Source organism: Rhineura floridana, chromosome 16 (genome assembly GCF_030035675.1).
Source record: "Rhineura floridana isolate rRhiFlo1 chromosome 16, rRhiFlo1.hap2, whole genome shotgun sequence".
Classification (NCBI taxonomy): domain Eukaryota; kingdom Metazoa; phylum Chordata; class Lepidosauria; order Squamata; family Rhineuridae; genus Rhineura; species Rhineura floridana.
In genome coordinates this window covers 37,378,226-37,405,167 of record NC_084495.1, presented here as the reverse complement: position 1 = coordinate 37,405,167, position 26,942 = coordinate 37,378,226, and the positions used below count along the sequence as shown (strand labels likewise).

The window sequence follows — 26,942 nt, the reverse complement described above, 5'->3', positions numbered from 1 at the left end:
AAAAATGTTGATCTAGAACAATAGTAAGCATTTAGATTGGCTGGTATACTGAATCTAGACCCAAGGGCAAGGGCTCAGATGAAATTTCGACCATTGCTCCAGCCAGCCATAGCCCTGAAAACACATAGCAGAAAGACTCCTATCCATCTACTCCACAAGAATGCATTGGCAACCAGTAAGCCTGCCCTGCTTAGCAGCACTACACATTCCTTTTGTTTATTTAGATGATTTATTTATTTAGATAATTTAGATACCACCCTTTACACAGGCCACAAGGGGGTTTACAAGAGGCAAACAGATTTTAAAAATCCATAAAATAATCCTGAAAAACGTATAGCAGATCACTGAAGAACAGTTACCAATAGCAGTCACCATCAAGTCTCTCCTCTTTTAAATGCCTGCCAAACAAGACACAACTTGTTGCCTAAAATGACAAAGCAGATGTGGGGAACCTTTGACCGGCTAACGTTGAACTACAACTCCCATTAGTACCAGCAAGCATGGCCACGGCCAGGGACGATGGGAATTGTAGTTCAGAAACATCTGGAAGACCAGAGGGTCCCCACTCTCTTTCTAGTATTTGTTACTTTGTAAACTGCTCAAAGACTGTCTTAAGTATTAATCAGTATATAAATATATTAAATAAACAATACAATACGGTATTCAACAGCAGTTCCTTTCTAGGAAGTGTGGATAGGAGTGCAGCCCTCATCTCACACCACTGTTAATTTCTAGAAAGGTAGGCATGTTAGTGTCAGCTCTACACTGCATCAGCAGTGTCAGGAGGGGCTGGAAATTCCTGGGTCTTTGGCAGGGAAGGAAAGTCCTTAGCCAGTAGTCGGGTTGTAAATCTGCCAGGCCTATCCAAAGCATACTTGCCGAGTCAGAAGTCCAGAAGCGAGGTCAGTGGAGGTCCGGGATCAATTGCCAAGGAGGTCAGTCAAAGAGATGCTGCAGGGAAACTAGGTCTACACAAAGCCACGCCTGACATTGTAGTCAGCAACAAGCTGCAGCCAAGGTGTGCCTTATAAAGAGCAGGATGGACAGCAGGTGTGAGCCCTCAGCGTTTGGGCCTTAAGGAGACAGGCCTGCCTCTCTTCTGCCTGACCTTCTGCTGTCTACGTTCTGCAGGTGAGGGGGGAGTATCCTGTTCACTGTCTGTGTCTGGCTGCAGGGCCTCTGCTGTCCCTGGGGTGCTCTGCAGCTGAGGGGCAGAAGGAGCTGGATTCTCAGGAGGCTCCTCCGTGTCTCCTGCTGCTCCTGGGTCTGCTGCTGTTACTCCCGAGTCGTCCTCATCTGAGGAGTCCTCTGACGGGGCCATGACAGCCTTTCACAGACAAATCAACAAAGACTGAAGAATGTATTTTGGCACAACCTTTTGTGGACAACAGTCCACTTCATGATCATTGTTGATTGCATAATTTATCACTGTTTCTGTACTTTCTGCATTTTATTTCCTTCTGACCTCAGTGTTTACAATCCCTCCAACAGTGTGTGCGTGCATCTATCTATCTATCCACCTGTAATTCAGGATAACACTTCATGCATAAGAACATAAGAAGAGCCTGCTGGATCAGGCCAGTGACCCATAAAGTTCAGAATCCTGTTCACAGAGTCATGGGCTGGATGAGTGCCAATAAACTGAGTCTGAATCCTAGCAAGATGGAAGCGCTGTGGGTTGGTGGTTCCCAAGGTCGGATAATTGGTCAGTTGCCTGCTTTGGATGGGGTTATACTCCCTCTGAAAGACCAGGCTCATAGTCTGGGGGTGCTCCTGGATCCATCTTTGTTGCTAGAGGTCCAGGTGACCTCAGTAGCTAGGAGTGCCTTTTACCAGCTTGGGCTGATAAGAAGCTGCAGCCGTTTCTGGACTGGGATAATCTGACCACTGTCGTGTACACAATAGTAACCTCCAGCTTGGATTACTGTAATGCGCTCTATGTGGGGCTGCCCTTGAGGTTGGTCCAGAAGCTGCAGCTGGTGCAAAGTACAGCAGCAAGACTGCATAGTGGGACAGAGTATTGCCAACATGTTACCCTGCTGCTGAAAGAATTGTACTGGCTGCCCATTACCTAAAGTGCTTTAGCGTTTTTGTTTGCTGCCTTGGGAGGAAAGGCAGAATATAAATTTAATAAATAAACCAGATGAGTCTTCATCATTATACCCTTTTAATAAACCTGTGCGTCTAGTACTCTTGTACTTGGTTTTAATGTTTTTTATAAATCGCTTTGAGTCATTTCTGTGAAAAATAAACAACCAATAAATATAATAAACAACAAGTTCAAAAACCGCAGGCAAAAGGCCGAAGGGGGATTCGAACTCCCAACATTTGACAGAAGGGAAGAGACGAGAGGAGGGGCATACTCCACAAGACCTCTCCCTTTCCACCACAGAGTTGTCTTTCCGGATTGGCCCTTTTCAAAGGTAACGTGACAGTAGAGCAGCCAATCGCTCTGCAGATCGGCGCCTGCACTCTCCTCATGGGGCAGGGCGGGCAGAAAGGGGCGGGAAAGAAGAGGCTCGCCCTTTAAAAAACTTATCACCGCCCCCTCGCATGCGCAATAGTCATCGAGAGCTGGGCCGGCGAGACAGGGCAAAGAGGGACGCAAGGACTAGAGTGGCGTGGCGCATGCGTGTTGGCGCGGCAAGGCCTTCTCCCAGCCTTCCTTCGCCACAGCCAGGCAACAACACTCGCCGCCGCCGGAGCGCATGCGTAGTGCCCACCAGTTGCCTGTCTCAACCTGTGGAGACTCTGCGCGCGCGCCTTTCTTTTTTAACCTCAGGCCGGTCCGACGGCGGCGCGCCTGCGCGCTCACAACGAGAAAGGGGGTCGCCTTCTCTTCCTCGGCCCCCCCAGTTTCCCCGGAATGGGGCGCTGCCCCTCCCTCCCCGGCCAGGGGCCCCCCGGACTCCTCCCGCCTCAGCAGGGCCTGTAGGAGCGCGAGAGGCCGGAGGGCGGCAGCGGCCTCCTCCTGCTCCGCCGCCGCCGCCGCCTGCTCCTCTCACGCCCTGCCGCCCCGGTCCCGGGCATGAGGAGAGCCAGCTCCGGCCCTCAGTGAGCGCCGCCGCTGCCATCGCGATGGCTCAGGCCGAGAAAATGGAGCTGGACCTGGAGCTGCCGCCGGCCGGGAGCGACGGAGGCGGCCTGAGGCGCTCCAACAGCGCCCCCCTCATCCACGGGCTCAGGTGAGGGCGGCGAGGGGGGAGGGGGCACACCCCAAAATCGTCGCCATGGCCGCCTCAGCGCGATCCCTCCCTCCCCGTGCTTTGTTAATTGATAGTGTTAATTCGTCACAGTAGAGGCTTCTGAATGCGGGGGGGGTCCCCAGAAGGTCGCGCCCCCTCCCCCCGTGTTATTCCGTGGCGGCAGCAGCAGCAGAGAACGAACGAACGGGATTGCCCAGCGGAAAGCTTTGCTCCCGAGTAGCCCCATGACATCCACAGGCATGACTGAGTTTAAGCCCCGCGGGAGGGAGCAGACCCGTTGAGATCGATGGGCCGAACTGACTCGAGTTTTGACGGGTCTGCTCTTGAGGAGGGCTTCGCTGGATGCAGCCCGCTGGTTTCAATGACTCGGGGCGGGTGCAGGGTATCCCCGTCTAAAGCCCGCGGTCTCCCCGGAAGAATCGTGGGAAGTGCAGCTTCCAAAGGGTGCTGGGAGTGATGGTTCCGGGAGGGATAAGCTGCAGCCCCCAGTTCCCTTTGGGGAGGCCGTGGGCTTTCAGGGCATCCGCAGCCTTAGCCTGATATACGCTAACTGGCACTTTAAAAGGCCCGCATGTGATGCCGGCAGTTGTGGTGTGAGTGTGCCTTCCAGATGTTGTGGCACTCCCAACCTCCATCAACCTGGGGGACGCCAGGCAGAAAAAGCTGGCCTAGGTAGACCTCTTGTATGCAAAGTGGGTCCTTGTTCTGAAAAGAGTGGGATATGCTTATTGTCTGTTGAAACTTCTCAGTCTGCCTTCCTCAACATGGGGCCCTCCATATGTTTGTATGTTTCAGATACTTATATGCTGCAGGTGTAGGGAACCTTTGGCCCTCCCGATGTTGCTGAACTGCAACTCCTATCATCCTTTGCCATGGCCGTACTTGCTAGGACTTATAGGAGTTGTAGTTAAGCAACAACTGGAGGGCTAAAAATTCCCTACACCTTATCTGGAGGTATTCCTGGATTCATCACTGGTGCTGGACGCATAGGTGTCCTCAATGGCTATGTGCATCTTTTGCCAGCTCTGACTGTTCCTGGGCAGGAAGAGCCTGGCCACCAAGACTTGCGCCGAAACCCTTGGGAACCAGGACTTGGTTACTGAAATGTGCTCTCTGTGGAGTTGGCCTTCAAACTGATTTGGAAGCTGCAGTTAGTGCAGAAGGCAGTGACTAGATTCTTGAGAGGAGCAGGCTACTGTAATTTCACCAATTCCAAAGGAGTTATACTGGCTGCCAATTTCCTGCCAAACCAAATTTAAAGTGCTGTTGCTGACATATAAAGCCCAGTATAACTCGGGACCTGAATATCTGAAGGAATGTCGGCTCCTATGCAGACCTGTCCATTTGCTAAGGTCCTTGGAGGAGACTCTCCTGGTAGGGCCACACAGCATGCAGCACCCTGAGGGGGAAGGGCTTTTCTGTGGTGGCATCTCATCTATGGAACTCCCTCCCCTCCGAAATAAGGTACGCCCTGACTGATAAGCTTGTAATATAATAATGAGATGTTGCTAGGACCAACATAATGACAGTATTGATTATAGATACTGTCATTATGATAATGACAGATTAAAGATAATGTCAGTATCGATTACAGTGTGTGTGTGGACTCTACATGTCCACTCTGTACATAGTTTAAAGCATTTTTATCCCACTCTTCAGCCACAAAAGGCCCCCAGAACAGCTTACAAATGACAGTTCCTTCCCGCAGGCTTACAATGTAGAAGACACAGCACGAAAGGAAAAGAGATTGGGAAGGAAGAGGGGAAAACCAAACAGACAAATAATGTTCCCAGTCTATTTCTGGGCCCAATTTAAAGTGGGTTTATTGGTTTTAACCAATAAAGCCCTAAATAGTTTGGGACCAGCTTATCTGAAAGATTTTTGGCTTTTATATATATCTACCAAACCTGAAGGCCTCATCACAGGACCTGCACAAGGTAGCCCCATCAAGTGGAGTGTGATGGGTGGCTAGTACAGAGAGGACCTTTTAGGTAGGGGCACCCCAGCTATGGCATAGCCTCCGTAGAGAAGCTCATGTGGCATATTCTGTATGGTCTTTCAGCTCCAGGTGAAGAACATTTTATGCACCCAAGCTTTATAATTGTGTTTTATACTTGCTTTGGCCTGTTGTGACCTATTGTAGTTTACAGTTGGGTGTAAACTTATGCTTTCTGTTGTAAGAAAAGCTTTTTTGTGCCTTTTAGTCAAAAGGATAGGTGTCTATTCCAAAGAGTTTACATTTGGACAGGTGAGGAAAGAGAAGAGATAGTGAATAAATAATTTAAAATTGTAAATAAAAGTACTGCATACATGTATTATTTGTTCTTGCTTCTTTCAGTGACAATTCACAGGTTTTTCAGCCTCACGTCTTGCGAACCCGCAGGAACAGCACAACAGTTATGAACAGGCACAGTATGGTACGTAATTGTGAGATACAAAGAGGTTTAGATCCCCAGATGTTTAAGGAAGGTGGAGGCTGTGAGGATGCCTGACAGATGTACAGCTAAGGCCCGTTGCATTTATATCAAAGTAGATGAAGCTCACAGTAAAACTGAACAGGGCTTAAGTCATTTGGGCAGTCTCCCTCCCATTGTAATTTTAACACACTGGATATAGCTATTACCAGATCTTCTGCAAAATTAGTTGTAGTGCTATCAGCCGTTGGCTCTAATATGACTCAGTTCTCAAGGAGTTAGTGTAATAATTTCCACATTGTGCACTGGAGCATATTCATGTATTGTGAAATAACTGCTGGGTATTTATTTGCCCACAGAGCTGGCTGTTCATGACATCTTTGCATGACTTACTGTTCTGGCATTGCTTTCTTTTATTAGGCCTTCACTGGAATGGGGTAATTCTATGCACTGGGTGTGATTGGATCAGTCAATCATTTTCAGTGCAGACACACAGAATTACCCACTCTCAGAGAAAATATTGACTCCCACAGATGCACAAGGGAAGGGCCACAGCTCAGTGACAGAGCCTCTGCCTGGCATGCAGAAGGTCCCAGGTTCAATCTCCAAGTAGGGCCAGGAAAGATTTATCTGAAACCCGGGAGAGCTCCTGTCAGTTTAGGTAGACAGTACTGAGGCAGATGGACCGATGGTCTGACTTGGTATAAGGCAGCTTTATATGTTCTAGGGGGTGAGCTATTGTGAGCATGAGCTGTAATTTCAATGTATAGTTTTACCTCTGAAAGTAACCCTGTTCAGCTGTAAAAATGAAGTGTAGTTATTAGAAATCTGGAAAACGTTGAGAGAAGACAAAGTGGAAAGGTCATGCTTTCAGAATGAAGTTTGATGAGAACAAAGTAGTAAAAATATGCAGAGTAAAAAAAAAAAGACCCTGGGACAGCATATTATGGCTTGTTCAGACCTTACTATAGTTTGATACCCGCTGTGTTCTGCTGTCCTCAGTCTATTATTCTTTGTAATTAATTTGGAAAAAATGTGGGAAAGGAAAACTGCAGCAGCTTTTAAAGCCTGTTACTTTAAAACATATACCTGATGTTTAGTTGATTCCACCATAGAATGAACCTAGTGTGGCTGAACAAGATCTGTGCAGTGGGTGCTGCAAGATTAACGTTTTGAGAGAGAAACGAATGGTGCTTTGTTCTCTTAGATATTGCAGGCCTATAATTATTTTGTTTCAGAGAAACTGGCCATTTCCTGTCTTGCAAATAGGCAAGCTTATAATAAATAGTTTCATCGCTAGTGATACATTAAGCAAATTTTACCACAAGATCTGAATCGGTTTTAGTATGATCAATATAGATACGAAAAGATATTTCTCTAATGGTAAGCCATCTCCACAGTAAAGGCTTGTGCTTCGTAAAATATCATATAAAGACTTTAAAATGAGTAACAAATGTTAGAAAAATAAGTTTTGCATTTGAATTTTCAAGTACATAAAACACTCTTCAACTCTGATGAAGATTTCAATGTATACCCCACCCTTTCTCCCAAGACAGCTGGTATAGCACAGTGGGGAGGAGAGCCTGGCTGGGAGTCCAGAGTCTGTGAGTTCAAATCCCCACTCTTGTCTCCTGGGCATCAAGGGCCAGCTAAAGATCACCCCCACAGTGAGTGGCTCAGGGGTTACGTGCCCTGCCACCTGTGCAGCCGTGGGCAAGCTGCAGAGTCCCAAGGAGCCCAGTTGCCCCCCAGTTGGCAGCTGCGGATAAGGAAGGGGCTGGCTTGTGCAGCTGTGGCAAGCTGAGCAGGCCCCAGTCAGCTGGGGAGGACTAGCCTCAGAGGGAGGTAATGGTAAACCCCCTCTGAATACCATATACAATGAAAACCCTATTGATAGGGTAGCCATAAATCAGGATCGACTTGAAGGCGGGCCATTTCCATTTTCCTTTCTCCCGAAGGAGTTCAGTGCAGCAAACACATCAATAATAATAAAAAATCTAGAAGCAGATAAAAAACATTCAGTCAACCAGTGATTTCAGGGTTGCTGGGAACAGTATCTTTCAGCTGTCAAATGCCTGGGTAGGTCAGTAATGAGAGAGATGGACATACATCACCAGGTGTTTTGCTACCAGTGAAGGTTATTCATAGTTGTTAAAATATGCAGAGTAACACACCTTGCTTTGTAACAGATTTAGGTGATGGAGTTGACTGCTTCTGCATGATGGAAACTGTTGTTCTTCTTTCTTCTAAGAAGAATGAATATTCCTTCAATGCTATAAAAATAAGGAGTTTTCAGGGCCACCTGCCTTGGAGTAGAGGCTGAGTGGTAGTATATTTCTCCTACATTAAAATGGACAATCTGTGTATGTACCATAATCCATGGTTCCTAGGTGGCGACAGCTTGGAAATAGTTCTTTTCTTACCATACAAGTACTGTGAGAAATGTTCAAGGGACACTTTTGTTTATTAATATGGCTCATATTTAGTTCTTTGCAAAGTTGATTACTGAGTTCTTGAGTGAGTGTCAGCCTTAAACTAAACCAAAAGTGGTTGCAACTTCTGAAGTTTGTCTCTCCTCCCCCCTCCCCCATAGCTGATATCCTCCTCTCCAGTTCGTATCCCTAGCAGCCGACTACATCAAATCAGAAGGGCAAGTAACATTTCATTTATTTTGTTTTAAGTACAAGTTCTTATTTTTCCTTTGGAAAAGGTACACTCTGGGTTTCTTTGTTAGCTTTTTACTGCTTCAACATATGAGCACAGATCCTACCTGTCCCGATCCCTAGTTCTCAGAAGCACAGTTTGTTTTGAAAGCTAACTTGTACAAATGTAATAAGCACAGTATCTGAGGTTCTTGTTTGCATGCCTGAGGAAGGAAGGCACCCCAGAGTGCATTTAACCCTGTTGCTATTGCTGCCTAGAAGGTTCCTGTGGCTTGCATTCTAAACGCTGAGCTAGATAATCAGCAGAATTGTACGGTGCTGGTTTGTGATGTTACAGAGTATGTAGATGTGAAATTGCAAGTTTTAATGCTTCCTGAAGAAATGAACCTAGCATTTGGGAAGAAGGGTAGATTAGAACAGATCTTCCTGATATATTTATGTTCTGTATGCATCTGGACAGATGGGAGCATTTGAACACAGTTCCTCATTGTCTGAGCTGCTCCATGTGATTGTGCTGATCATGCAACTCGGCTCTAATTCTAAAGACACTGGTTGTTATAGGAAGTGATGTTTTGCTGGGCAGGAAGTCATGAAGAGCTAAGATGTGAATTGTTATACTTCTCCAGGAGGAAGGAGTGGATTTGATGAACAGAGAAACAGCGCATGAAAGGTGGGTGTGACCAAACTGTCATTTGAAAAAAGTAGCCTGTCTTGTTCTCTTGTAGCCACTGATGAGCCTTTTTGTGTTTTAGGGAAGTGCAAACAGCAATGCAGATAAGCCAGTCATGGGAGGAAAGCTTGAGCCTGGTAATCTCTTTACAGATGTTTAATATTTTAATTCCATCCTTTCCCTTAACCAGTGAACTTAAGAGAAAGAGTAGAAATAGTTTAAGTGGAATGTCCTTTGGGCACGACTGATTGGCCGTGCTGTTTTTCATCAGAATTTTTGTGGCTTGGCTTCTAGAGCTGCTACGTACCGTGAGGCTGTAAATCATGGCATTTTGTGTTCTCAGAGTGACAACGACTTGGACAAATCTGAAAAATCTTCATCTCCAAAGAGGATAGACTTCATTCCTGTCTCTCCAGCACCTTCACCTACAAGGGGCATAGGAAAGGTACACGGAAGCTCTTCATCGGTGTGGGAGTTGCAAGGGAGGAGGCAGGGTTGGAAAGTTTTCCTGTACGGGAACCAAATGAAGCGCTCTGCTATTCAGAGGCCAGCAAACATTATGGGCTCGTTTGGGATCTTGAGAGAGCGCTATAGGCACCTTCTGATTGTTTCTCTCCCACTGCCCGACACAGACAGAAACAAGAGTGCGCACACATTCTTTGCCTTTCTATGGGTTCCAGGTAAAAATTGGCTACAAAACCACCATCAAATTAAGCTTACATTGGTGGAAAAAATCACAGATCCTGTGTTTGCCAGCAGCACAGAAACTTTGATCAAAGCACAAAACTATGCCTGGTGAACTCTTTCTTTCCTTCAAGTGAAATGCCAGATTTTATCACAGCAACAACTGTGCATGTAAATGGCCAGTGCCAGGAAATGGCACTGCTCATTCATTTCTGTCGCTGCTGCAGTGTAGAATCACAGAAGAACCTTTGACCAGCAGTGACAGGATAGTGAAATAAACGGGCAGACCTTTTTGGCATTTTTTAAAGAACTGCTGGAATATAACAATGCTTCAAGGTTGTGGTGCTTTACGTGAGGTAGAAGAATCAGATTTTGCAAGATGTTTATAAAACATCTGATCTGTAAGGATTGAAGCATTGTATTCAAGTGCTTTTAAATACTGTGCTTCTGTTTTCTAGCAATGTTTCTCCCCATCTCTGCAAATGTTTGTGAGTAGTAATGGATTGCCTCCAAGTCCCATTCCCAGCCCCACAAGGAGATTTTCAAAGTAAGTCAGTATGTCTGAGAAAGCGTTTCTTAACAATCAGTTTGACTGCTGTAATGTTCACCTACACATGGCCTATGCCTATGAATGGAGCAGGTGCCAGCAAATTGCCTGAACACAACAAATTACTTGTGCACAAGTCCCATTACAATTAGTTCTAATTAATTCTGAACTTGTGTACATGTTCCTGATAGATTGTGTCAGTAGCCCATAATTCTAAGTGCACAGACATGATGTGCAAGTTCTGTTGGCTGCAAGGTACCCTAACTGGATTCAGGTGCACCTCCTAAGCCAGCCTTTCTCAACCTAGTCCCCTTCAGATATTTTGGGCTCCCAACTGCTATCAGCCCCAGCCAGCTTGGCCAATAGTTGGGGATGGTGGGTGATGTAGTCTGAAACAGTGGCCTTCAACCTTGGGTCCTCAGATGTTATTGGACTACAACTCCCATCAGCCTTGGCCATTGGCTAAGCTGACTGGGGATGCTGGGGATTGCAGGCCAACAACATCTGGGGACCCAAGGTTGAAGAGCAGTGGTCTAAAACACCTGGAGGAATGCTGTCCCAGTATATTCATGTGAAAGTGGGATGAAATTCCTTCAAATGAATGACATCAAAACTTCCCTTAGCAGAGCACCGGAACAATACTTTATAGAGATCTGCAGGCGTTTTGTTTAATGTGTTATCTCTGTGAAGAACTGCAAGTTAGCATCTGTTTCACAAGACTGTCAGTCTGAACCTGAAATGTGCTGCTTTATTTTCTACTTAGGTGGCTAGAAAGGAAAGCTTGAGTTGTGTAGCATTTTCAAGGTCAAGGGATCTTTCAGTTTGGCTCTCATATTGCGGAGAGGAGATGGTTGCTTACCGTATAGGGATGTGAGGGCCCAGTATTCAATCTCTTTCTTTGTCCCCAGCAAGGTGCTGAAGTCATTAGTTTGGCTGTTTGTACTTCTTGGGCCTAAGTGGGGAAAGCAGATACTTTATTTCGAGCATTTATAAAAGGATTTTATACCAGGAAAATTCAAAAAGCTTGATGATAAGCAAATTCCAAAGTTAGCTTTAGTTTGGCAGGTGCCACAATGGTCTCTGGCATCCTCGAAGCTCAATTGGCAGGAAAAGCTAGAAGAACAGGAACACAGGATAAGAATTGGCAACGTGGCAAAAGTAAAAATGTGCAGGTGGAAATTACATGTGATGTCCCCACGGGGCTCATGGAGGAAGTGTGAGTTCAGGAAGGCAGAGATTTGAAAGATCTGGCTTTGTGTTTTTTTCCAAATGAAGTCTTAATTAACAGGTTGAATGCCTTCAAGGTTCTGCTGCAAAAGCCTGCAACATTCAGTTCTCTAAGGCAACTGAAATTCCCCTTCAATGTTTTATGGTCAAAGGATGGTTGGAAAGGCAAACGGGCTATTATACAGGCTGAAACAACAACTATAGCATAGTTTGAGTTACTAAACTTTTGCAAGGCAGACTTACACGCTGATGTCTGTGCTGATGTTTTCTTTTTAAAGGACACTTTGACCACATATAAAGTGTTTCATTTGATATCTTGCTTGTGAAATTAGCAACTTAGGCATGGAGTACATTTAGGTGAAAGTCCTGAGTGGTCACACTAAGATGGACACCCTTTGGTTAACAATATTGTTATGTTCTTTGTTGGGGACTTACTTTTGGGGCTAAACTTAACAGGATTTTAATCTTTAACAGTAGTTTAAATGTGTGCTTCCTCGTAACCTTGGCAGCCTTTTGGATCCTAGAAAAAGAGTAATCCAATTTTTATTTTAGCAGGAGAAGCCAGAGTCCGATCAACTGCATCAGGCCCAGTGTTCTTGGTCCCATTAAACGGAAAGGTACGTGGTGCCTCCAGAAGGTTTGTAAGTAGAGCAGATGCTGGGCAAGAACCCTTGTAGTAATAGGATGGTTCTCTTGGCATCAACTTGCCCTGAATCTTTGGTGTTGCTGTTTTTGCCTCTCCTTGTCATAGAGTTCTTCTCTACAAACAAGCAGAGAAAAAAAGTGCTTAACCTTAACAAAATGCACAGCTTCAGAAAAAAAAGAGTTATTGATAGATTACATGAATATGAGAATTCTGATATATCAACAATAAAAGCAAATTTTAAATATATCATCAGTTAATAATACAAATACATATTAAAATTTGCTTTAGCCAGATATGTTTTGTCATTTGTGGCATTTCACAGTAGAGTGATATATATTACTTCCAGTTTGAAAGGATTTTTTATTTAAAAGCCTGGGTAAGTGCCATTATGTATTATATAATGTTGCTAAAAAGCTTCTTTCGTTTTGGGGCACTAACCAATATTTTTATTTTTCATGTTAGATTTTATGCACTTGGCCACTGAGGAAGATAAGTTGTTGAAATGCATCTGGCCCCAGTGTTGCTATTAAATAGAGGAAAGGGTCTTTTTCAAACACTGTTGCTAAAATTATAATAATCTAGCACACTTGCTTTTGTTTTCTTGTATTGATGCTATATATACAACTCCCATGTCAAAATATGTTTCTGTGAGGCAAGCCTTTGAGCTACTGGGTGTTGAAGGTTTCCTTCTCAAATCTCACAAGATTGGCTTGGTTTCTCTAGGTGAAATGGAAACTGAAAGCCAGCCAAAGAGACTTTTCCAAGGAACCACTACCATGCTCTCACCTGACGTGACACATCTGACAGACCTCAGTTCATGGTAAAAGCAATCTTAATAAGGGGACCAGAAATCACCCAAGCAGACTCTGCTTATTTCTCATCTTGTCCCAGAAATGGTTTGCTGCATCTTTTGACTTTCTTTTTTTCAAGTTTTTATTGAATTATAAAGAGCATAATGAAACAAATACAATTAGGGGATATACATCAAAGAATAATTGTTTTCACTATCCCATTACAGAGCCACTCTTCTGGTATTAACAGGTGAACAAGGTCAATAGAGGAACATAATTTTTTTGAATCAGAGTTATGAGGTCCAAATTTCATGCATTGGTACAGGCAAAGAACTTAGAGGGTCAAATTCTCACCAAGTGTCATAGAAATATTCTGGGTCTTCAGATCCTGTTCAGACTTTTGAATTGTGTTATTTTTTCAGATATTACCAGATTACAGACATTATTATATCATAAAGATAATTGTAAATCATGTAATGTCTTCCATTTTTGAGCAATCTAAATTTGACCACAACCACATTAATAATTCCTTTGAATGAATGTTTACTGTGTGATCATCCAGCATGTTTAGCAGTGATAATTGCAAAGTCATTTGCTAAGATAATTAAAACCAGTATTAAATCGTCTGATATACCTCAGTCCAAAATGTATGAACCAGTGGGCACTCCCACCATAAATGGAAATATGTGCCCCTGGTACCACACCAGCAGTCCGGTGCCAGCTCTGAAATAATACAGGATAATTATACTGATGTGCAGTACCACCTCTTTGTGAGATCTTTACAGAGCTTGCCCACACATAGGCTTGTATGGTTTAGACTAGAGGATCATAAGTTTTTCCATTTAGCTTCACTTTTATCAATACCTGTATCCGTCTCCCCTAGAGTTTTATGACCTGCAAGAAGTCCAGTTGAGATACCTAACAATTGTTTGTGCAGGCAGGGTGTGCTGATATAGGCTGCTAATCTCCAAGATCTGAACAGTAAAAGTTGTAGCCACAGTTCATTACAATTTCATAAGGCATATTCAAGCATTTGCTTGAACACATGAATGCCAAAGGGTTGATGGGAGCATGGGGGCACACGCAAACCCTGCCCTCAATATTCTCATGCACATTTACACACACACAAGCTCTCTCTCAGCCCCTGACCTTCCCCATGTTGTGCAGGGAAGGTCTGCATGGGGCTTCTACTTGTGTTCTTTTTAACACAAGTAAAACTATCTGCATGAACAGGGATCCTAGTAAAGCAACATGGCAATGGTCAGGGACTGAGTGTGTGTGCGTGCGCATAAGGATGTTTGGGGCGGGGCTTGTGTGCAATTCCCCCACCATTGCCCACGCTTTGGCACTTGTGGAACACAGCTATACTGCACATGGTGGCAACCCAGAAATTACCATATGGAATAAACAGGCAAGCTATCTCCTTTGGCACATGGCTGTAGCTCAGTGGTAGAGCACATGCTTTGCATGCAGGAGGTCCCAAGTTCAGTCACTTAGATCTGCAGGTAGGGCTGAGAAAGACACCTGACTCAAACCCAGGAGAGCCACTGGCAGTCGGTGTAGACAGTGTATTAGGCAGCTTCCTTTAGTCCCGTATCCAGAGATACTGTTGCAAAGTCTTTGGCAACACTTGACTGAGCTGCTGTGGTGTCATTATAGCCAGCATGGATCTTTCACATTCTGCCACATTAAATTGAAAATATCACCATACTGTTCTGCTACTTCCCATAAGCTCATTTCAAAACAAAATGTTACAAAACTTATAGTCCTGAACTCAGAACGTTCAAGGAAGTGTGGGCATGCTCAGTTAAAACATAAAGCACATCTAGAAATTTGCTGGAATATATTTCACCTCCCACTGTTTTATCTTGTGCAAACCGAGGCACTCCTCATATCCACTGGAGACTATTCTGCAGAATAGTCAGTGCTGTTATTCCACAATTGTTTTTGGAGGGCTTTTTTAGCGTAAATTAACACATATTCACAGAAACAGAAGCCAAAGAAAATAATTTACTATAGGAAGCTTCACCAAGATTGCAAAGTAAATCAAACATATGTAAAGTTGGCTGTCTGAACTATATTAACTATCTTAATGTTGTTGCTTCCTCCCTGGTAAAACAGATCAGCACGCCACATGTTGTTTCTTTTATTTGGGCTGACTGCAGGTGTTGCCGCCACTCATCATATGCTCAGAGGCACATATTACCAAATTCTTCCAAGCTACACAGGAAGTGGATTGGACTGTGAAAGACCAACCCAAATTGTGTTTGCATTTTTACAAATATGTAGGGCAGGAAAATATGCCGCCCTGGGCTCCTACTGGGAGGAAGGGCTGGATATAAATCTAATACATGATAAATATCTCAAGAGAGGAGGTCAAGTCTCCTCCCCTGGTTGCATTCACTATAGCTGTCCAATTTCCCTGCTTTTTAAAGTTTGATAGAAACATCTGTTGGTTGCAGGTACATTCTTAAACCGCAAGGTTTTTTTGCCTATTAGTAAATAAACATTCTAACTCCTGAGGGAATTCATTACCATTCAAAAAGTTGAACTTGTTTCAGGAAAGCAAAAAGCCAGTTTGGACAGGTAAAACCTCATAGAGGCACTGAAGAGAGGAGTTGCGTGAAAGAGGCTGAGGAAGAGAGAGATGGATTGGAAGAGGTGGTAGGAGCTCGAGAAGAGGAAGAACGTGGAGTCCAGAGCAGTAGTGTGACCTGGCAATCCTAGGGACAGGGAAGGCAAGAGTCAAAGGGGTGGTAGAGGCTGACTGCTGATCAGAACTAGCCAGTAGATTCTTTGCCTTCTTCCGTTTGTTGCATTAACTTTATGTGAACTGTGGTGAAGTGTGCGGTTTCTCTTTTGTCCCCAGTTTGTCTTCAGATATTCTTGATGGGAGCACAAGCAGTGTCAGCTCTTCCTCCGATTCGTTGGCCAAAGGCAGCACTACTACAGAATCTCCTGTTGCATGCTCAAACTCTTGCTCCTCGTTCATCTTAATGGATGATCTTTCACCCAAGTGACTTACCCAGTCATCACTTGATGTCTGCCTGTGCTGTTCTCTTCCTGTACACATGTACAGAGAAACCAGTGGGATAAAATCCTTGAGGACATGAGGATTTAAATGCTAAGTGGAAATATTAGCATAACCTTATTCCTTGGCAACTTCTCCAAGAGGTTTTGATTATCCTTCTCAATAGACACGTCAGGCCACAATGATGTCTGGTTTTGCTGATTTTATTTTAAAGTACAAATTATTTTACCAATATCTGCTCAGATCATACTAACTTTGCTTTCAAAGAAACTGCATACACTTTTTTAAAAAAAAAAAAATCCCAAACAAGCACCTAATTTATATTAGTGTTAATAATTTAGATGGAAAGCCTGTTGCTATCATGATCGCTTAGTCTGATGGTAAGAATGGTGGTTACAGAGTTGTTAAAAAACATTCATTGTTTGAAATGCTTTTTTTTTTTTTAAAGTAATAAGATTATTCTAGATCCTGCTGTAGGAAGAATAAAGCATTTTTGCTGGACAATTAGGCATATTCTGGGCCTCTCCACACACACTTAAAAAATAATTGTTTCAAATTAGGATTTTTCCCCCCTATTGCAGCCTCTCCTACGTCTTTCCCTAAAAAGGGGGAAAGGTTTCAAGTTGTCCCTTGTGCTTCTAGTTGATCGCCATAACAGTGCTGACAGTCCAAAAGGTTTGTGGGTTGTTTTTTTACTCTTGAATGCTACTGTAGCTCCTTGTTGTTGGAATAACTGAGCTTTCCATGGCACAGTTAACTCACCGGCTGAGTTCTCTAATCTAGACCACTTAAAGGTTGTGTGGGTTACAGCCAGTAGTCGCAAGAGTCTCTTTGGCTGAGGGAATGCAAGATGAATGGTGTCAGTTAATAGCCAGAATTGTTTAGGTTACTATGTAGAATTTATCAAGCAATCAGTGTTTCCGTTTGGCACTGAGAAGTGTTTGTGCCTTAGGGGACATCGTCACAAAATGGAGGAATGTATCCCAGGGGGTTTAGGTGGGGAAAGGGTCTTCTTTTGTAAAGAGTGCTTGTATCAGGTGCTATTGCCACTACTGCTTTTCCTCCATTGCTCCTTGAGGTGCTTCATCTGTTGTCAGAGGGGAATTCTGTGAGCAGTCTCGGCTGTCCTGTGATTGCACCACATTTCAGTGTGTCCCCAGAAGAGCCCGTTGGGTCTGCCTTAGAGAGGGCAGGCCAATAAGCTAATGCTAATTTTCAGAAAGGCTTTACGGTGAGTTTGGATGCTAGCTCTGCTTGTCGTTTGACTTAAGGAGTTCCCATGCCAGCCAGCCTTCCCCAGCCTCCTACCCTCCAGATGTTTTGGGCCACAGCTCCAGCCAGCCTGGCTGGGACTGATGGGAGTTGTAGTCCAAAACATCTGGATGGCGCCAGTGTGAGGAAGGAGCTGATGTAAGCTATGAGAAGTAGCCTTGCTATGATAACCTAATTCAGTTTGGAGTGCAGCAAATGATTTATTACTTCTCATAAGAGCTTACTGGGCTTAAAAAAAATTTAAAAATGATCCATTTGTAATCTACTGTGTTATGCTATTTATTTTTTATATCTGTAAAAAATAGTCTGGTGATGAATTATAGTATTTTTTTATGATTGAAACCCTTTTTTATGTTCTGTGAGTGCTGGCTGGTCTGTATTTATAGGCAATGTTGTCTGCCAGAAATGTCCGCTTCCAGTTCTGAATGTTGTAAGTAATTCACATGCTCTTGTTGTCAAAGTACAACTTCTGGTTTTATTTTTATTTTGTGTGTGCGTGTGTGTGTGCAAGCAAGATAATAGCACTGAATTTGAAGTGAGATTGTGCTAAACGGTAAAGCACATGATCTCTGGCAATACTTGTCTGGCTAAGAAAGGGAGGGTGAAGAACTACGGTGTACATTCTAAAAGAGGACATTTGGTTTCCTGTTTCTAGAATTTTCCTTTTAAAAGTGTTTATTTGGAGTTGTAATAAGTACCCTTCTTGGGCCAGTTGTGCCTCTGTCACCTGTATTACTATTCTCCCTGTGGAAAGTTAGTTTCCCCACCTCCAATAAATGTGCATATTGTAAAATACTCTCCAGTGGTATCATTTTTTTATGATGAATTCATCAGTGTGTTAATTGTATTTGTATATATACAATGCTATTTCTTGCTTCATTTCAGCTGTTCCTAAGATTGCTTGAACTTGAAGGGTGTTGAGGGCTTGTTCCTTTTTTTTATTGCCATGCTTTTATTTGGATACTTGATTTTTTATATTAGCAAAATACTTCTGGTGAAATGCAAGCTGTAAATCCATCTCTGTGCACTTACCAGACCCATGATATTGACATCTTCCTGACAGGTGGCCGAAAAATAAACCTTTTGGCATCCCTCCTTATAGTTGAAAAGTTTTTTTTTTTAAACCTAGCCTTTTTGGTTGGTTTGTTCAAGTTATTTAAAGCCTCTGTCTGTTTTCAGACTTGTGGAGGCTTGCTTAAGACTTTGGCTGTTGGAACACATTAAAATGTGCAAGACTGATGATGCAAAATGCATAGCAACCTAAGATTCCCACTCTGTCTAAAGGTCAGGAACTCTTAAATTTGGTGCATCTTTTGCCATGTGAGTGCTTCTTGTTATGTGGCTTTAGAGGTCTGAAGCAGAATTATGAATGTGATGAACTCATGTTTCCAGACACACACATTGTATAAATATGTTGGGTAAGAAGCCAGTATTGACTGAGGTGATGATAGACACAAATTTGGCCAACATAATATGCAAAATGGCCCTCTGCATGTTCCATTATTTTTCTGTGGCCACAAGAGGGCACGTAATGATTTGCAGAAAACATCATATATTTGATGAGCACTAATCCACATACTCTTTTGCCACAATTAGGCTTTATAATGCCAAAAGGATCTTGGCTTTTATATTTATTTATTTATTGCCTTCCACACACATCTCAAGACTTTCTACAAGATGCAATAAAACAGCTAAAAGACAATTCAGAAAATTGCAGCAGATAAAACAAAATAATACCAAGTGGGCGCTGTGATGTTCCTGCTTATATTGTAAATATGGTAAGTGCTGTTTATATAGAAGACATATGGAAAGTGGAGTGAAAGAGGAGGGGGGGAGTACATGAGCAGTAGAATGCTGGATGATTGGCTGAGCGTTTGAATGGCTGGGAGTATAAATGGAAGAATGGCAGTTGAATCTGCGTGGAGGTTTGGTGGTGAATTGAGGTGGTGGCTGTGAGGTGGTGTTTGGAGGTGGTTGTTGGGAGTGAGTCGGAGTTCTGAGGCAATTAGTAAGAAGTCAAGTACATGACAGAATACAGATGAAACCATACGCTTGTGAAACATTTCTTAAGTAATCTTGTTGTTTCTAATACTTAATAAATATTTCTTGGTTAAACAAAAGCCTGATTCCTTCAGCTGGGAAACACAAACCAGGGGGGATAGCAAGTAACCAAGGCTGAACAGTTGTATCAAATGGTGGCAGCGGCGGAGGAAAAGATATTGTATCCAGTACCACAGAGAAACCCAGGGCTGTAAGCTTCAGTGCAAGAGGCTGCAGGGGGGGTTGGGAATTACCTATACCCATAGACACAAGGTATCGAGATAGCCTGGCAGAGACTAAGGCACAGTCTAAAGGTTATAAGAGATACAGAGTGTTGGGTAGTAAGGCCTAGCAGGGGGATTTCTGAGATCTGTGCTAGTGCGGTGAAAGGTAAAAATAAACCTGACGATCCTGTCTGCTGGTAGGCACAAGTGAGAGCGTCACAGGTGGTGCCAGGGAAGGACTTCACAGACGCCCATGGCAGAGATTTAGTCATCAAGCTGAGAAGGCCTTTCGGAACAAAACTGCCTCCAGTTTTCTGGAAAGTGCGGACAGTGGATGCCTGTCATATCACAACAGGAATACTGTTTCACAAACAGGAGCAGCCGCACTCAAAGCTCCCGGTTACTGTGGAGTGGGCCCACAGTACCGCTTTGAAGCTTGCAGAAAGCAGCCTCTTTAGAGTTGTCCGAATCTCTGGTTTGCTGCTCTTCACATCTGTTTTATTATTAACTCTTGCTGGAGCAGTACAAAATCGTTTAGGCTGGCTGAAATGATGCATAATGACCAGGACAAAAGCTACAAGCATGGGTTGCTAGGACAAGCTGTTTCTGATCTGGGCAGACGAGCAGGTTGTGTGGCTGGACAGGGAAACCCCAGTTTCAAATCTGTGGGCAGTCTGCAGGGAGCTCGTGCTGTGCGCCCTCATCTATCCCCCAACATTGTTTTGAGGCGAACTTGTGGATACTGCTATGAGATCTTGGAACGAATGAAGAGATAGATTATCTGTCCCCAGGTGTTGCTTGGGATTCTGTTTGACCTGGTCTTGGGACAACAGAACTGCAACATTGGGGCTCTTAACTCAGTTCACCCAAGGCTGGGCTTTAGGAAGGTTGTTCTTACTTGGCCTATACAGTCCCTTGTTCTGTAAAGTGGAAATACTACAAACCTATGTAGGCAATACCTGATAAACTCAGAAGCCAGATGGTGTTTTCAAAGCATTTCATAAAACACCCCACCAACGACTGTCAAAATAAACTATGCAAAATATGTCTACCACTAATTTGCATACTTCAGTTTGCAAATTTTAAAAAATGTTATTTTTTTAAATGGTAGGATAACAGTAAAATAGAGAGCTGTTGGAAGAATAACATGGAATAGTATTTAAAATAAACAAGAAAATCCTTTTTAAAAAGTCCTACTGCCACCCCTCTACCCTCCTTTTCCCATCCCCAGTCTCGGCACAAGGTAAAACTATGTCAAGCCTTGGGACATAATACAGGATGGCCAGGTGTGTCATTTGTGCTGCAGTCTGAAACATGCTAGGAATAATGGCAGAAGCAGCACTTGCTGCTTTGTTTCTTATGCAAGCTCCAGTGCAAGCCAGAGAACTCCACTGCTCTCCCACAGGGGGGTTGGGACTGTAGCAGGACTCTTTGCCAGGCACAGCAAGAGAGACATACGCTGTTCATTTTCTTATCAGATGTGTAGTACAAAATAAAGGGTACTATAAGTGTAGTGAGTGGATTTATAGTGTGCCCTGTCGGGAGGTGGTTACCTGCTAGCCCAAATTTGAAAGGATTATTATCGCACAGTGGAGAGGAGAGCCTGGCTGGGAGTCCAGAGTGCGAGTTCAAATCCCTGCTCATGTCTCCTGGGTGTCAAGGGCCAGCTAAAGATTGCCCCCACAGGGAGTGGCTCAGGGGTTACGAGCCCTGCCACCTGTGCAGCCGTGGGCAAGCTGAATCGTCCCAAGGAGCCCAGTTGCCCCCCACCTGGCAGTCGCGGACAAGGAAGGGGCTGGCTTGTGCAGCTGTGGCAAGCTGAGCAGGCCCTAGCCAGCTGGGGAGGACTAGCCTCAAAGGGAGGCAATGGTAAGCCCCCTCTGAATACCGCTTGCCATGAAAACCCTATCCATAGGGTAGCCATAAGTCGGGATTGACTTGAAGGCAGTCCATTTCCATTTTTCATTCCTTCAGGTTGGCATGCTAGGAGTTGCTGACTGCACCGTTCCCCTTTTCTGGCCAACAAAATTCTTATACCAGCTTTTTGAAATCTCTGTTCAAGGTATGGCTGTACTCCAGTTCAACTTGTTCTTTTTTTAAAAAAAACTGTATATTATGTTACTATCACCTAGAATTTTCACTTGTGTATGTATTGTGTGTGCAGAGTAACACTGCTGCATGTATCTTGTGCACAGTTTTGTCATGAAATGTGTCCTCCTGTTTTGAGTTTTCTGAAACTAGTACTCTTTTTACTATCAACCATTCGTTTGTTGAGGTGCATTTAGAAGAACAACCCTAAAAAGCCTCTTAGCTGTGGTGTTTACAAGGTGTCCCATTTATACTCTAATCTGCAAGTACCTTGGCACAGTCATTAACCAAAATGGAGACAATAGTCAACAAATCAGAATAAGGCTAGGACTGGGGAGAGCAGCTATGAGAGAACTAGAAAAGGTCCTCAAATGCAAAGATGCATCACTGAACACTAAAGTCAGGATCAGTCAGACCATGGTATTCCCGATCTCTATGTATGGATGTGAAAGTTGGACAGTGAAAAAAGTGGATAATCAACTCATTTGAAATGTGTTGGAGGAGAGCTTTGCACATACCATGGACTGCGAAAAAGACAAATAATTGGGTGTTAGAACAAATTAAACCAGAACTGTCACTGGAAGCCAAAATGATACTTTGCACACATCATGAGAAGACATAATTCACTAGAAAAGACAATAATGCTGGGAAAAACAGAAGGGAGTAGAAAAAGAGGAAGGCCAAACGAGATGGATTGACTCCATAAAGGAAGCCGCAGACCTGAACTTACAAGATCTGAACAGGGTAGTTCATGACATATGTCAGTGATTCAGTGGGTCACCATAAGTCTTAATCGACTTGAAGGCACATAACTGCAAAAAAAAAAAAAAGTGCTACAATAAAACTGAGCTTTTAAGGTGCCACAAGTCTTTCCTTGTTTCAGCCCTGCACAATAAGCTGGAGGCTGAGAAGGCAGTGGGGGGGGGAATTGGCTGGGGTGGGTGGGTTTTACACTAGGAAAAAACCTTATGATTCAGGGTCACAATAAAACAAAAGTGGCACGTAACCGGGCAGAAGGGGAACTGTGCCATTTGTTTGCTTGCTGAGTGTGGAGTCTGGTACTTAATGATGATGGATCTCGGGGTTGTGATCCTAAAGGTTAACCTTTGCCTACTTGGCCTCACCGTGACAACGAGAAATTGAGCACAGAATGCAGCTGGCCCCTTGGATACTCCGTGGTTTAAAGACTGTGACTTAACAAATTAGCCAGTGTCATGAATTTAACTAAACCTGTTTGATCTGTCTTCTTTTAAAGTTTTGTATCAAGCCATGTGTTTAATTTGGTGACTCACTTAGATCATTTTAGACTTTGGTCTTAAAGGGCCCTCCTCTTTAGATGGTATAATGTGCGTTACTTCAAAATGTGTTAAGGCTGTCTTGCTGCATTTGAGGGCCTTTCTGCTGAGTGGGGCTCTGGACCTCTGCACCAAAGTCCTGTCCTGCCTACATCATGTATGTAAGCTGTCTTGAACACCCAGGTAAGAAAGCAACATAGGAATATTTTAAATTTATTCATATATTTCCAGGCCTTGCTGTACAAAAGTTCTCAGGGCATCCGTGCAGTATAAAACCTAGTTTAAAAACCAATGGTGATAACAAAACTTTCCTATTTCAACAAGTCTTTTAGGTTGAGACCTATCCCAGTCTGCATCTGTGTTGAATTGCTTAATATGTTTTTTTAATAATGTTTTTAACCCTTGTTTAGTTGTTGTTTTTTAAATGTTTTTAACTCTGTTTTGTTTTAATGTATTTTAAGATCTGTTTTTATGATGTTTTAAAGTGTTTTTAGCGCTTTGTTTGCCGCCCTGTGCTCCTGCTTGGAGGAAGGGCGGGATACAAAATAAATAAATAAATAAATAATAACAACAAAACAAGAACATGTGCTGTTGCATGAAACCAAACACAAGACATAACAGTGGAGCCTAACACATATGGCTAAAATGGATATTAAAGGCGGCAACAAGTTGAAAATGCCTGAGGAAATGAAAAAGTCATCTGAAACCAACAGGACCTTAAGGTGAGTGCTACATGAGCCTCTCTAGGGAGGACATTCCATCCCCAAGGTCTGGCAGCCTCTGGCCCCACGGGGATGGGGGGGGAGAGGCCTTGTTTGGGTCACCAGCTGATTCACCTCTGGGGGTGGGGTGGGGGCTGAAGGAGGGCCTATGGGGAGATGTGTCCTCTTTTATCTGTGCAATAATCCAACATGATAGGCTAGGCTGAACATAGATTTGAACTCAGCCCTGTATACTGTAGCACACTGATTGTCCTGCAAATAGCTCAGTCTCTTTGAGCCAGGCTAGTATACAACACCTCCATTGAATGTGATTCTGTGTCTTTCATGTCAGTGCAACCCAAGCTCATGTCGTAACCCACTCGAGACAACTCACTCCTTGACCTATCCTGAGGGTTAGCAGGGCTGCTTTGCCTTCCTTGTGGGAGCAAAAGGCTGGGATGTTGACTTTGATTCTGGCTCTTAACTAGGCAAAAGTTCTTCCAGTCTGAGATGCTGCAAAAAGGCCAGTGATTCCTCTTTCTGTGGCCGCGAACCTTGCAAGAAATCTCACTGTTAAACTGGCAGTGTCTGCTCAGTGGCCTATTTGCTGTAGGGAGTGGGAATACTCCCACCTCTCTTGCCCTGACCGATTCCTTCCCATTAATGCAGCTCATCAACCAGCTCCAAGATCTGCAGCTTTGTGTCTGGTTTTCGAGAAATCCTTTTACACCAAGTGAGCATTAGTTTTATTTTTGGGATGAAGCAAAGTGTAACACTAGGCTTTTTTCCTTTTCTTTTGCAGGGGGAGGATCTCCATTTTGCATTCGAGGGTGGACACACCTGTGCCCTTTCCCAGTTACATAAAATTATTTGCTGTAAGAAAAGCCTGCTGGATCATAAGCCCATTTGGGGCCCATCTAGCCCAGCCTCCTGTTCCCAAAGTGGCCAACCAGATGCCCCAGTGGAAAGCCCACAAACAGGACCTGAGGGCAAGAGTAACCCTTCCTTCCTCCGTTGGTGCTCATGGGCAGTTCTGTCCCTGATTGGGACACTGAAAATAGTTTCCGTGTGAACCTGGAAGTAACCTATCCAGACAATACCAAGCTTCTTTTCTCAAAATACTCCTTCCACATGGTGTCGATGCCTTTAGCACTACTCTTTTGTCTTTTCTTTAAAAGAAGGGGGGGGGTTGATGTAGGAAGTTAAGCTGACCATTATGACCTCAAGGCCTTGTTCCTGTTCAGTCACTGCCAGTTCAGACCCCATGAGCGTATATGTGAAATTAGGACTTGTTTGTCCCAATGTGCATCGCTTTACAGTTGTCTTCATTTGTCCTTTTAATGCCCATTTCCACAGAACTTACTTCACTGAGCAGATGTTACAGGAGTATCTTGGCAATGTAGCAAGAGCTTGTATAGAGCTGCCGTTTTTCATTTCGCTTCTGGCTGATTGTGGAAAAGCAGCAACATCTCAGCAGCGGTTTGTTGTTGTTGTTATGTGCCTCCAAGTCAACTGCGACTTATGGCAACTAAAGCCTCCTAATCCAGAAGCAGCCACAGTGGTGTGTCTGTAGGAAGGGATGATGAAGCTACGTTGGGCCTCCCTCCTGCAATAAGCAGGGGATTGGACTTGATGGCCTTATAGGCCCCTTCCAACTCTTCTATGATTCTGGTCAGTGATCCTTTGGCTATGTCAATGTTCCTCCCACATCCCCTCTGCTCCCTATAATGAGGGAAGATGCATTTCCCAGTGCACTGTGAACCTAGCACCAACCAACAACACGCCTTTCTTTTCTCACTCTCCTCTCCACCTACAGTCTCTTGTTCATACAACACAGGAATCAGGGCCTGCTCCTCCCAAATCATCCTGGACGGGCCATTGTAGCTCAGTGGCAGTTAAATCCCCAGTGAATCTGCAGTTCAATCCCCAGTGGCATCTCCAGATAGAGTGGGTGAGACCCCTGCCTGAAGTCCTTGAGAGTTGCTACCAGCCAGTGTAGACAATTCTGACCTGGACAGACAAATGACCTGGCTCAGTATAGGACTCCTTCCTATGTTCCCGTTCTCCATCCAGAAATTATCCCATATGACAGCTTTCACCAGCGTGCTGCCCTCCAAATGCTTAGGACAGGTGTGGAGATCCTTTGGTCCTCCAGATGTTGCTGAACTGCAACTCCCACCATCTCTGGCCATTGGCCATGCTTGCTGGGGCTGATAGGAGTTACAGTTCAGCAACATCTGGAAGGCCAGAGGTTCCCTGTACCTGGGTTAGGAGGTCTAAAACTGCCCCGATACGCCTGTGCTGGCTGGGACTGATGGGTGTTGTTGTAGTCCTAAACATCTGGAGGGTGCCAGGTTGGCGAAGGCTGCCATAGTTACCCACAGTAAGCCTGTTTCCAAACAGGGAGTTACCACAGCAGAGGAACTAAGGCATTCGGCTTGCCCATGTCAGCAATTTTATCTTGGATGTCAACTGCGAACATGATTCATGCATTTTCCAGCCGTGCCGCAGCCTTTCCTCTCTCCCTCGCTGCAGAGACACAGGTCTGTTTGTTCAGGATTCTCCCCTTCAGGGGAAGTTCATAATAGCCTGTGTGTGACAGACAGACAGCATGACTTGAGTTACTGCTGGGCTGAGCCTGAACCGGGCTGACGTCTTCCTCCCTCTAGCGGCGCCTCCCTGTAGCCGTAGTGATGCTTTGCTGAAAGGCCTTGCATTTCTGCAGGATGATTCGGCTGTGTGATGTAATTTTCTAAGCATCCCATTTAAAATGGAGGGTTCGAGTTGAGCAAAATGCAGCCCACATTGCAGGCAAAGCAACGGTTGTGTGTCAGACAAGAAACAAGCTGCGAGGCGTCAGCAAAAGGGCAGCAGCTGAAGGCAGGGAACTGGGTTGAAAACAGATGATGCGCACGCCCAGCCGCTCCTCCTGTTTGGCATTTCCATGGGGAGAGGGAAGGGGAATCAAGAGGCATTCAGCAGGGGGTAGCAGGTGAAGGGATCTAGGCATAAATGGTGACTGGAGGGAGGACTGGATGGGTGCATGAGGACAAGAGACTGTCAGGCAGCTGGGTGGGATGGACCAGCAAAAAGTCCCAGATAAGGGTGTATTGGGAAAAGAGTCCAGAAGCGATAGCCTAGGGAGCCCTTTAAAGCACAAGGGATCTATGCTGGACAGCGAAGGGGCCTGGGAGACACTGTCGCCATTTGATGAGGAGTAAACATTGGCTTTGTAAGACCTGGACTGCGATACCTGCTTTGGAGATTTGATTGAAAGGGTCTCGCATAGCAGGCCACCTGTCTCAGGCCTCAGGCAGCTGAGGTGATGATAATGGACTACACTACACCAGCTAGCTAACTTGGTTCAAGCAACGTTATAGAACCTCAGCAAGACTAACCAGCGGGTAAAAGATTTCAAGGGATGACACAGAGAGGACGGCTGA

General features: G+C 44.4%; 1 protein-coding gene and 1 non-coding gene across 3 annotated transcripts; both read left to right on the top strand.

Annotated features, from left to right (window-relative positions):
- The first annotated feature begins 2,552 nt into the window (after positions 1-2,552).
- PABIR2 (PABIR family member 2) lies at positions 2,553-17,946 on the top strand. Of its 2 annotated transcripts, none has more exons than XM_061598564.1 (10): positions 2,553-3,185; positions 5,545-5,623; positions 8,214-8,270; positions 8,910-8,953; positions 9,036-9,090; positions 9,297-9,398; positions 10,096-10,184; positions 11,967-12,028; positions 12,781-12,877; positions 15,718-17,946. In XM_061598564.1, the coding sequence occupies exons 1-10, from the start codon at positions 2,554-2,556 to the stop codon at positions 15,866-15,868; spliced, it is 1,368 nt and encodes a 455-aa protein (XP_061454548.1). In that variant the 5' UTR covers position 2,553; the 3' UTR covers positions 15,869-17,946. The 2 variants fall into 2 exon arrangements, with proteins under 2 accessions (XP_061454548.1, XP_061454547.1); XM_061598563.1 differs by having other exon boundaries at positions 2,554-3,185; positions 11,964-12,028.
- LOC133371556 (small nucleolar RNA U109) lies at positions 7,835-7,968 on the top strand. The gene has a single exon (XR_009759347.1). It is a non-coding gene; the product is annotated as a small nucleolar RNA U109 (small nucleolar RNA).
- Positions 17,947-26,942: the final 8,996 nt, after the last annotated feature.

Excerpts from the sequence above, each read along its gene's own strand:
- PABIR2 (XM_061598563.1), top strand. The coding sequence starts at position 2,554 with ATGCGCAATAGTCATCGAGAGCTGGGCCGGCGAGACAGGGCAAAGAGG. Across the intron at positions 8,271-8,909 it reads GACTACATCAAATCAGAAGG|GAGGAAGGAGTGGATTTGAT; the intron begins GCAAGTAACATT and ends ATACTTCTCCAG. Across the intron at positions 12,878-15,717 it reads CTGACAGACCTCAGTTCATG|TTTGTCTTCAGATATTCTTG; the intron begins GTAAAAGCAATC and ends TTTTGTCCCCAG.